Genomic DNA, 12,882 nt, shown 5'->3' on the forward strand with positions numbered 1-12,882 from the left:
CGGCCTGAATATTGTTAATATCTGCTGTGAGGTCACTGAGCTCTGATTAATCAAATGTTTAATACTTTCTGCATCAGTCACACAATCTTTTCTTTTTTTCTCCACACTTTTGATCAGAACTGTGTTGAACTCGAGACACTGAGTTCACAGGTGTTAAAATGGAATGCAGCCACTGTGTTTATTCCTTGCCGGTCACTGATGTAAATCAATCTGTTCATGAAGTGGATAGTTAACCAGTGCTTGATCAAAGGAAGAGAACAAGGCTTTACCTGTCAAAGGTTGAGGCTTAGAGGGCCTGAAGCTAAGCAACGGGCCAGCTATTCAACAGCTGCCTGACCGACTTTGTCAGCATGCGTGTGCGCGTGCACACACCTTCAACCAGGGGTGAAATTGCCTCTTGGTTCTGATTACGATTCATATCCTCCTTTTAAACAGCTGGCACTTTAACATTACTGCAGAAAATTGAAGATTTTGACCCAAGACCTGCACTAAATTACCTCTTCTATCACACGTCTTCCATCTTTACAAGACACCTCTTACTCTCACAGAATTCCTCTGTGCCGGACACAGGGTGTCGGCCAGACCCCTAGAGAACCACGCAGTAAATCTGACACAGTGAGCTGTACTGCTGCTGGTCAGCATTAGTGAACCCAACACCATCAGTGGATAGCAAAAGGAAGTATGCGTTTGACAGCGTAGTATTAAGATTTTGTCCGACTAAGCAAAAAAACGTAGTGTGAAATTGTATCGTTGGTTGTTTGGCCTTGTCTTGTCAAATAGTTTTACTGATTTTACCACATGGACATGCTACTGAACTGATGTCAGATAAACTCCACAGTGCATAAACTGGTTTTATATAACCCGTATTTTACAGATTAAGTTGACACAGTAACTGTCTTGATCACTTGACTTATTGCCTGAGGCTTGAATTACAAGACCGATGAGTGGTTCAAGGCTGTGTGCAGTACAGGGCATTTTATGAATTAATATACTGGTTCAGAAGGTTTGTTGCTACTATTCTGCATTATTGTATTTTATGTGCAGGGTTCTTATTCAAACTATTACAAATGTACAAGGTTTTCTTAACAATTGAATTAGTTGTGTTAACAGCTGCAAAGTATAGCCAGGTTAATTCATTTCATTTGAGGGACGCCTTTCTCTTTTTGACTTTCTCTTTTCTTTTTTTGTTAAAGTGATAAACTATCATATATTCTGACATGCTGCTGTTAATGCAAAGTCGACACTTTGTACATCTGTTTCACATTTAAAGCTTCCAGCAGTTCAGGGGCACGTCACTTTCCTGTGACGCTTTTATTTCGATACATCCAAAGGAAGTGAAGGAAGAAATGACTAGCAGCTTAACATCAGAATTAATTCATCAGTGAACAGAATATGACTATGCTGGTCATTCTAAACATCAATTAGGATTAAACATATTACAATCAAATAGTGTAGTATAAATAAGGTTTTCATTCTACATTTTTTAAATGTTCGTTGCCCAGGGGCGGACTGGGACTACAAATCCGCCCGGGACTCTCGACCGGCCCACTTTGGTACCGGCCCACCTCGGTAGCGCAAGTAAATACCGCTAGTAAATTGTCGACGGAGGGGGGGGTGGGGGGGAGGTTCTAGTGACTTATCCGACCGGCCCACTTCAGTTTCGGCCCATGGGGATTCGTCCCGAACGTCCCGATGGCCAGTCCGCCACTGTCTGAGCCTTATTTTCCACGGTTAACATTATTGATGCTTTCCACCCTCAAAAACTCGATATCCTCAGAGTCGAACCTGAAATATTTGTTATACTCCTGGGATATGTAGTGATAGTAAGGTTTTTGCCAATAAATCAGTTACTGTAAGATGACATTATTACAATTGTAACATGATAGTACAGCCAATCTTTGTTGGCTGCTGTCAGTCCAAACTCATATCAGTGATAGAGAAAACAATAAGTAAAAACGTTGTCACAAGCTGCGAACTTTCTCACCATGCAACCTCTTGGCTCAGGTCTCTTTATGCTCTTCTCCCTTCTCTCTTTTTGTTTGTTTGACTCCCTCTAACTCTTGACTATCTCCTATTACTGCATCTGGCCTGAGATGATAGTGAATATTTGTGTTGATTTGTTGGGATGTCCTTGAGAAAAAGGTGATGACACAGATGATAGAGAAGAAGTCAGCCTAACACCTGGGCCGTATTAGGACAAATGACCATGAACCGCAGTGAGAATACAGCTGCCACCATCTTTTGTTTTTGTTACGCCAAATAATCCTTTACTATAGTCTGTGCTGCATTATCTTCCCACATGAGACAGCATGAGATACCGGACACTGGGCGGTGATAGGTAGTGGTGGGACGCTGGGAGACGAGACTCCTGGCTCCTGTTAATGAGGTTCCTCTGAGGTGGACTCGACCTCGTGTTTCCAGCTCATAGTCTGGGAATGCTCTTTCACTGGGAACAATACTTCTTCATCCATCTGTCAGTCCCACACTCCTTACTTTACCTTCCTAAAGCTCTGCGATCCTATACTCACTATATTCATGCAGAGAATATCCTGGATGAAAGTAAAACCATATATTTCCCCTTTTGCGTTGAACAAGAAAAGACCCAGGAGTCTGTGGGATCCTTAGAAACTTGGGAGTTGAGTGATCATCTGAGTGAGAGATGCCCTAAATGCCTTTTGCCATTTTCTATATTCCCAGACAACATTAAAGCACATAGGGATTTAAATTCATCCCTGCTCTTAAATCATGTTCACTTCACTGCACAGTCTCTAAATAAAAACAAACGGCCCGAGAGGAAAGCACTCAAGTCCTCTGCTTTGGTCCCCTGCTTGTGGGCATATAATCACAAAGCACCCAAGAACAGAAATACTAATCTAAGATCACTGAACAGGTCATTGGCTGAACAACGTCTCAGTTCTCCTCTCTTATTTGGACAAAACTTGGGAATATGTATCCTGATATCCCTTTCCTTTGTGTAGCATTAGCCCTTTCAAAATATAACCAAAGTCTACAGCAAGTGTCAAGAGTTGTTAGATTGTGAACGCTCTCCGGAAAGTGTTGGAGCTCCTAGAAGAGCTTAGTTTGGGTGACTCGCTCATTACACAATACAGTCTTAAAGGGTGCATCACAACCATTCAGCTTCTTATTAAAACTGCGGTCCACTTTTGGCAGATCAGCTTATTCTCTGGCCAGAGTTCAAAGTAGCCACAGCCTTGGACTCCCTCTCACCAATCATAAAACACAAGAGTGTAGAAAGCTGCACTAAGGACACACTCCACTGGCAATATTGGTTTGGAGACTAACTTACAAATTGCAATTTTGGTGAATATCATTCTTTACTGGTTCAATCTTTCAGATGATGAATTTTAAAGCTGTTACCTTACTGGTTAATGAACTCTGGTCTCATCAGAACTTCAGCACAGGAAATAAGCACATAAAGCTAGCCTTACAGCCTTAATAACAGTCTCCTACAGTGCCACATATGAAAGATACTCAAGCGTTAAGGGCTAGATAAAGGGTGCACAGGGAATATTGGCGGAGATTTGTCACACAAATCATCTTAAACTCCAAGACGTGAGTGTAGATCCGTTTATTCCCATGGCAAACAAGAACGTCCTTGGTGTGTCCGACTAACACGAAAACAGAATAATACTTTGGCTCTGGCCTGACTTTTTGTCAGACGTAAATTGTATCAAATGTCCACCATGTTGGAATGACGCAGTTTATAGCCGTAAATTAGATTAGCGCTGCTGGCTGATATGTGTGTGGAGACGGCTTTGATGTGATTTTGTTAAGCCTTGCATCCCCTGACAGTTTAGGCTTTACAGAGAGCGCTGTGGGGCTGGGGCACCGTCCCCTCCCTGTGGGTGTAGTCGCTTAAAAATAAACACGTATACATTCCTGTAACACACACTTTCTTGTTTTTTTACAAGCACTTTGAACAAAACTACATATAGTTACATAAAGACGCGTGCACACGCAGACACACCACAAGCCACAAGCAGATCAAATAATCGGCGCTGCATTTTGGATTGCAGGAAACGGGAGATGTTCTTTAGGGTGTGCGTGAGTGGCCTGGTCTTACTAGTGTGTCATTATTATACCAGCTCCTGGCCATTGGCTTGGCACAACATCTCCACGATTGGAGTCAAATTAAAGTTGACTTTGAGCCAGTGCATTCTTCCCAGGGGGTGATCCCATCCCGGAGTGTCTTCGTCTTGGACAGCTATTTTCTCATTTCACAACTAACCAAGGGGAAGGATGTGTCTCGATATCTTTGCGCTCATGTTGCTCATAAACAGGGAGTCTTGGGACTTTTTGCCTAAATGCTTGGAAGGCAGCAATGCTTGGCTGAATGCGTGCATTATTTATAATATGTCGTGAAGCACTTCAAATGGCTCCGTGTCAACCCTCACATTTTATTAACTTGTGCACCCACCGCACACAAAGCCTCGAAGTCATGACTTAATGACACAAGAATCAAATTAAACATGTAATACAGTACAGTTAAAACCTGCTGCCTGTGATCAGTAGGCCTATGCAATGGAATTGGATGAGTATTGCTTACTGGCTGTGGCCTGCTGTTTCCTTTGTGTTGCCACCCAAAACGGCTTCTACAGCTACCCCAGCCTCAAACCTCAGGCCACTTTACTACTTGGAAACTGATCATACTGGTTTTAGATTAATTTATTTTTAACAATTCACATTGTGTAATGCTCACTTAATTGGTATGACCTTTTGTTGAATCTTTTGTGAGATTGTTCCCACATCTATAAAAGCAATCTTGACCCATACATTATTTACAGTATAGATGAAGGATGAGCTGGTTCATGAGTCATGGTGCTTTCAATATATTTCTCCTATTTTACTCAGTGGTGGATTTTAGTCATTAATTTCATTTAATTTCAAACCTTCATTTAACCAGATTGGCCCCTTGAGATCATAGATCTCTTTTTCAAGGGATACCTGCAGCTAATAGGTTCCACATGAAACATAAAACAACATAAAACATAAAGGACATCATACAACATATTTACAGGCTACATTTACATACTTATCGACATTTAAATACCCATAGTTTCAAAGAGCATTTCACTTAGACTAGCTTTAAAAACATGCAGAGGAATGAAATTGCTCATTTTCAATTTCAGCTGTAGACTGTTCCAAGCAAGTGGAGCTGCGCACATAAAAGCTGTCTTACCTAAGACAGTCCTTGTTCTTGGCACATCTAACAATACTACATCATGCAATCTCAGACAATAGCTGCTTGCAACTCTCTGTGTTATCAGAGAGCAGTTATAATACGGGAGTTTACCCAACAAAGCTTTATAAATAAACGTGTACCAATGACTGAGCCTCTTTACAGTAAGTGATGGCAAACCTGCCTTGGCATACAGGGTACAGTGATGAGTAAGTGCTTTACAATTAGTGACAAATCTCAGTGCGCTGTGATAGGCGGCATCTAACTTGTTCAGGCAATAGGCAGGTGCATTCATATAGATCAAATCACCATAGATCAGCACAGGTAAAAAGGTCACAGTGACTAGCCTTCTCCTGGCTTCAAATGAGAAACAGGACTTCTTTCTGAAAAAGAAACCTAGCCTAACCCTCAGCTTTTTAAGCAGGTTATTGACCTGAAGTTTAAAAGTGAGAAAATCATCAAGCCAGATACCTAGGTATTTATAACAGGTAACCACTTCAAGTATTATTCCTTGCGCAGTTACAATATCCAAAGTGTCTTTTTAGCTTTTGAAAAGAGCATTACCTTGGTTTTATCAACATTTAAAAGAAGCTTTAGTTCAGAGAGCTGAGTCTGAATAATGTTAAAAACAGCCTGCAATTTAACAACAGCCTCCTTAATGGAGGGACCTGCACAGTACATCACGGTATCGTCCGCATAAAAATGTAAGGTTGCTCCATTAATATTGACATTTTCTACCACACTACCTTTATTCAACAACCTTTAACCTGGTTATGTGGGAGTACTTTATTAAATCACAGCTATGTTTAGTAACAGACACAGTTATTTGTATTGGCTATTACTTTTTTGATTAATGAGTCCATCATTCAAAAACGAAACCAAGATATATTCAATTAAAAACGGAGAAAAGCAGAAACTTGCCGGAGAATCAAGAAGGAGAGGATATTTGGCGTTACTGTTTTCAAAAATAGTTGCATAATAAATCAACTTACTTACATAGTTGATGCGCACTTATTGTCTTTTAACTCATCAGTAAATCAACTAATAGTGTCAGCAGTCAAATTACCCTTTAAGTTAATGTGTGTTGTGTTTGTCCATCATATCCAGCTCTGAAGAGGTCCTTTGAGGTGGAGGATGTGGACACTTCCTCTCACTTGTCCCCTGGCTCCCGTCGAACCACCAGCTCCCCTCACCGTAACGCCATGTCTCCCACCAGCATCTACTACCGTGACCTGGGCACTCCCCCCCCCGCCCCGGCAACCACCACCACCACCACCACCAACAACAACAACCTCAACTTTATCCAACCCCGCTCCATCATGGGTGGAGGAGGCTCCAAGACTCCCGAGCCGGTGTCACGTCGATCCGAACTCTCCATCGACATCTCCTCTTCCTCCAGCAAGCAGGTGGATAACATCATCAGCCCTTCTTCCACACGCTTTGCAACCAACAGCGCCCTGAAACGCCCTGAAGTCCTGGGCCACACCAAGACCCCCGAGATGAGCCATAAGAGGGAGGTCACTTTCGCTAAGACGCCTACTGATTCTCCGGTGATACGCCGCAATGAAGGCAACAATAACAACAATGGCATCAGCAGGGCCCCTGAGCAGAATCACGCTCGCAAGTTTGAGCCTCCTAATCCCGGAGATTTCCGTAAACCTGAAATCAGCATCACCAGGGCTCCTCCAGAAAACAACGGCCACCACCAACCAGTGCACCACCCTCACCACCCCAACCCTCATCACAACACCATCGTCACCACTTTCCGCTGCTCCTCGCCTAGTCATGGACGAAAATCCCCAAACACTGACAGTAAGTTTGTTTAATCATAGCACCTTTTAAGAGCAACACATTTAAATATGTCAACTCAATACTTGCTGACCTTCAATGTTTTTTATATTCTCACCTTACTTCACTGATGCAGAACTGAAGTTAAGAGAGATGTTACAGACGCTTATGTCCACCAAGTGAAAAAGCCATGGCAAAATGCATCCAACCAACAAATAATGGAAAATCTGAGTAACATAAGGTCTCAAAAAAGGCTAAAATAGTTATATATTTCCATTTCCTTGTTCTTGGGACTGAATTAGCTGTGGTTTGTAGAATGCTAGCGGAAAGACTACTAAAATGGTTTTAATGAGTTGATTCTTCTTTGTTAACACATAATATATTTTGGGTCTCATATAGAGTCTAATGATGTTGTTGGAGTGTTGTGTAAAAGGTTAATCAGAGACTGACTAGTTTAGCCTATCAGTGCTTTGGTGCAGATTTAGCTCAACATCCTGTGTGATTGCTTTAGCACAGACATACCAGTTTGGAGAGACGCTGTCATCAGTGGAAAAGAGATAAAAGTAGTTGAAATAGGCTATCTTAAAGTCAAATAAAACCAAATGACACCTAATTATGTGTGAAGGAAAGGGAAACTTTTCCCTCTTGGGTTTAAGTTATTTTACATTCAAACCCCACTGGATAAAAACAGTCTAATTTTCCAGATTACATTTCATTGGGGCCCTGATTCGTTTGGGTTTTTTCTTCTGACTTCATAACTTCCTGCTCCTTCTCCACAAACACTGAGGCAGCAGAATAATGCCAGTATCGGATCTCTCAATGAGAAAAAAGTCAGTAATAGGAGCAGCTTTTTCATTAGTCTGATGTCTGCATGTGATCGTGTTGGCCTGTCTGTCAGGAGAAACAGCAGACTGTGGGTCTGTATTTGTGGTAATCCATGTCTGTTAATGCAGTATTGGAGCCGACTTGGTTTTATATTGTGATGAAAGTCAGCAGCAGAGGCATATGGTAGTCAGATAGTATAGTTAGTAGTGCTTCAGTTAGAATATGCCATAAAGAAGGATGAATGTCATATAATGTACACTCTATACAGATATTTTAGGACATTGTATGAAACTTGCAAAAACTGACACAGGAACAAATTGGTAACACACCCAAAACATTGACATACTGTATCATCACCTTTTAGGATATGATAAACTTGTTAGCAAATAGTTGCATATATTGATAGATAAGCAGCAACAATATCATTCGTTTTAAAGGTTAATGTGTTTGTTCTCCTTGCAAATCATTTGTAATATTCTTTCTTTTTTGGCTCTGTTTGTGTGCTCTACCAATTCCAGAGGGTAAATATCCATTTCATTTAGATACAGCTAAATTATCCATTATGTGGACTATCTAGTTTGTAAATCTGCTGTGCGGGTATGAGCAGGTAGTGTACAGTTTATCTTAAGAGCTTTTTCACTCAACACATGTGCTTGCTGCATCCTTGAGAGCGGTGAGAGCGAACCAGAAAACAGTTGAGCTGACGTAAATAAAGTAATAAAGCTCCAGATAACAGAGGGGAGCTAATTGGATTAATCAGATAACCCAAATCACTTCCTACGTGACCTTCACTTTATAATTTGCTCTTGAATAATTATAATGATGGTGCTTTTTTGTTGATTTTGTGTTAAATATTCCTAGTTTTACTGGCTGTGTTTAAAAAGGTTTCTACTTCAAATGACTACATTTGAGTCTGTTTCTGTGCTGAGAGTTTGACAGGCTTCTCTTGTTGATTATGGGGGTGGTCTACATGTATTTGTCCACAGAGAGAGGCACTAATGGGGTCTAAATGGAGGGTGACCTGCCTGAGGGACCCACCCTGCTTTACTTTACACATTATCAAGAGAGCTAAAAACACACAAAATAACTCACACACTTATAAAAGTACTGCTGTCACATATTATGATAAAATGTACTTGTTTCTATAAACTATAAACCCTTTGGCCAAAGTCATATCAAAAGCAGAAATACACATTGTTTATTTGCCCATGTTTGTTTATTTGGTCCAGTTGTAAGTGCTTTCAATTGGTTTTTAGAGCTATTTTGAAAATTGTCCACCTGGAAGAGCTTTTGCCAACCCCGAAAGCAAAGTTTATTAGGCATACTTTTATTATTTTGCCTATGGCTGTCAACTGTGTCTTTGGGACTTTATTAGATAAACTGACTTCCTGCCATTTCAGTTTTTCCTCGAGGAAATGACATCACACATCATTTGGCTCACAAACACACACGCAAAAGCACACCGAGTATCCTCTGCTTCCTTCCGTGTTCTGTCAGTGTGATTGTTTCCCCCACTGCGTGACCTCACTGCAGTGCACTTCCTCTCTCAGGGGTCATGTGATCCAGTCAGCTTCCCAGCCAATATCCCTGTGTGCTTTGATCAAAGCATCAGAGAGTGAGACACACTTTGTGCAGCATGAAAGGTGTTTTGGACACAAAACACAAATAATGTAGAGTGTACTGGAGTTGTTGGAAGATCACTGAAGATCAAATATGTAATTATTTGTGTCTTTACAAAGTCAGGGAAGCTCATCCACAAAAATATCCACAAAGACATGTATGTGCTCGATCCTGGTCCCCGTGATTATTTGTTGGCTACTTTCTTCTTTTGGGAACTAAATGTCTAGGGTTTTGTACCGTAAAACAGTGTAATGTTGACAAAATATACATTTGAAGACGTAACTTTGGACTCTTAGAAAGTGTGGATGGCATTTTTAGCTATTTTATCACCGTAAAGTTTCAACAACAAAAAATGTGTGGGCATGAAAGGATTTGCCAGACTAATCGGCAATGAAAATAACACAGTCCTACAGTTTATTAAACCCTTTAATCTAATGGATGTTCTACTAACCTGGTAGGTATTATATTGTAAATAGCATGTTATAGGAAAATTGTATTGACAATATTGGCCAAAGTATTTTGGTTGAGATATCAAGGATTTAGAATATGTTCTTCACAGAAAATGAACCAAAGCCAATGAGTCTCAGGTTGAAAAAACAATTAATTGCATACATTTTCTTTTAGTAAACACTGAAAACGGGTCCCACAGACTCAATCAGCACATAAGGGTTGAAGGTAAGCATATAATAATGTTAAAATGTGCTAAATATATACACTGCCTTCAAAAACAAAACAAAAAAAGAGGAGTGATAAATGATTTATAGATTATATAGATTTATATATTTGTAGTTTCATTGCTGCTTATCTGCCAATTGCACAATTTCACGACTTGTTTTATTTTTTGAACGTAGCTCTCGTTCTAAAAAAGGTTGGAGAGCCCTGATTTAGATGTATTTATTATTTGTATTAGTTGTCTATATATGTATTTGCAGAGACATGTGTATACAAATATTACCACTTGGTATAATGTGAAGACTAAAGTGTATAATATTATACAATATAAGTGCTTCAAGTGCAGGACGAAATTCATCCAGAATCGGTGTCATGACATCGAATCGTTGTGATGAGTGATGGTAGATGTTCCAAAGGAGAATGAGAAAGAGAACCTCGCCGTCAGGTTAACTGCAGGCCACAGACACCAGAGTCCCTGTGATTAGGATCTGGTCTGCTCCGCTGCGTTCAGACAGATGGGGACGCATATCTCGACAGCAGGGTCTGCTGCGCATCAATCCATCAAACACAGCACAGAGAACTCTATCTAACATCTGAGTGTAGGCCACCTGTGGTCCAAAATGAAACATTTCTTATCACGTTTCAGAGCTGCTTTGACATTTGAGGAACTTTGTTTAACCTACAGACTTTGTTATGGTCTTCATATGAAACCTAGTCACTTTAGGATAACGATTAGTACAGGGCTGCAACAACCTTCATTATTGATAAATCTGATAATTGTTATCTTTCTTTTGTTAATTGTCAGATAACAATGAAAATGTTGTCATAATTTCAAACAGGCCAAGGTGACATAATTCAAATTTGTTGGTTTATTCAAACAATCAAGCTACAACCAGTGAATGATTGAAATGTTCTCAATTTAAAAACATATTAAAATGATCAATGGTTCCTCAAAATAGTTGGCAATTATTTTGTTATTGATTTAATAATTAACTGAATGGATTCACGCAACAATGGGCACTTTTTTTTTTACAGTGTTTCAACAAATGCTTGCTGTCAGTAGATCTACAATAGCTCGACTATAAATAGTAAAGCTATCACTGGGGAGAGATTGGTAGGTTATCATTGGGGTCACACCAGTAACCTCATTTAACGAATCCTTTGAGTTATTTTTATTGGGATATTTAAAGTTGCGAAATAAATCCATCCAAACGTAATTACTGTGACAGCACTAAAGGGAGTTGAAAGAAAAACAAAGCCACAGTAGAAATAGTGCTCCTTTCCGCTTAGGTAAGAAATATGAAAATGTAATTACAGTGCCTTTTCAAGTGGCACTGAGTCCTCTCTTCCTGTTGTGATGGTAAATAACGAAAGTGATGTCCTGATTTCAACCTACCAGATTATGTATGCTGAACTGGAATTTGTCCTTATATGGCCTAAATAAACAGATTATCTTGTCGAACATTTGTTTCCCTAATTGAGGTGTGGTGTAGAGGTGTAATTATGGAAGAAAGCACAATTGAAAGCATTTGTCTTGTATTTAAATTGCCCTTCTGAAAGTAGGGAGGGGGGGACAGCAGAGGGCTGTGGGCGATTTGTCTCTGCCTCTCCTTAGGTCAGGAAAGGGCATGTGCACACACAAAAACACTCAAACACACTTCCTTCATCTCATATTTTGTTTTTGTGTTTCAGCGACACACCTACGCTAGCTCACACAGACATACAGGCACCCTGAGGTGAAGGCATAGCCGAGGTCAATCCTCTGCTAGCGTAATTCCCTGGACTAATCCCAGACCATTACTCAGTGTGACCTGTCGGATAATTACCCAGAAAAAAGGGGAGAGAGAGGCAGAGAAAAAGAGAGAGTTTTTTGCCTATGTGTTTCTGATAGGGAACTGTTGGTGACCTAAAAAAACATTGTTCTACACTGTATGTGGTTTTCTGTTGACATATGTTGTTGCATAATTCTGAAAATCTGCAATGGTCTTACCTTTTTAAGATCAGGAACTACAAAACTTTCCCAAATCAAAAACAATTAAATTAAGTAACCAATCGCAAACTTTAGAGAACTCCCTATTATGGCTGGGAAATAATTACTTAGTTCACACTCTGTTTTCCATTTGAATGATTCCAAACAATATGTCATTAAATAAACCAAAGTTGGTTAATAAAGCTTGTTATACATGTTAAGTGATTTGTGTCATGTACATACCCTGCACATACATAATAATAAAATAATGAATTGCTTTGATCCTCATTAATAATGTATTCAAGCATATCACTAATTGTTGCTTTGCACGACATGTCTTCTTTAGTCTTTTAAAATGTTACTGTTAGTTTAAAGTGATCATGTAGGAATTTACTTGCTCAATAACCATTTGATAAATAAAATGTTACAATGATATATTTGCAAACCAATAGGCCCTTTTCATCCCTCCTCAAATTTGTACAAGTTAGATCAGTACATTGGATAGGTTGAAAGATGAAAACAATTTTTTTAAAAGGAAAGTTAAAACGTGGAAATGATTTCAAACATTGGCTTGATTATGTCTGTTCCTCCTGTTCCATAAAGAGCTGATTTGTTTAATGACATTTTAAACTGCATATTTTATGCATTTCATTTTTGCCTGGAGAAGGTCACACTAAGATGTTCTTACACTGAAGCACATATTGCCTCTGACTGTGTTGTCTTGAAGTGTATGAGCCTCCAAACTGTAAAGTCTATCATATCAGTTCAAAAGAGTCCCAGGGGGATGATAAGAGTGACAAGTGTCACT

The 12,882-nt window shown here is 39.8% G+C and overlaps 1 protein-coding gene across 3 annotated transcripts in view; it reads left to right on the forward strand.

The window, feature by feature from the left end:
• Positions 1-12,882, forward strand: part of septin9b (septin 9b) — a 72,502-nt gene that overhangs the window by 20,323 nt on the left and 39,297 nt on the right. For all 3 annotated transcript variants that reach the window (XM_079646726.1, XM_079646725.1, XM_079646724.1), the window contains exon 2: positions 6,308-7,012. In XM_079646726.1, coding sequence (XP_079502852.1) covers positions 6,308-7,012 — 705 coding nt within the window. The remainder of the gene's footprint in view (positions 1-6,307; positions 7,013-12,882) is intronic.

Source organism: Notothenia rossii (genome assembly GCF_949606895.1).
Source record: "Notothenia rossii genome assembly, chromosome: 1".
NCBI classification, from domain to species: Eukaryota; Metazoa; Chordata; class Actinopteri; order Perciformes; family Nototheniidae; genus Notothenia; species Notothenia rossii.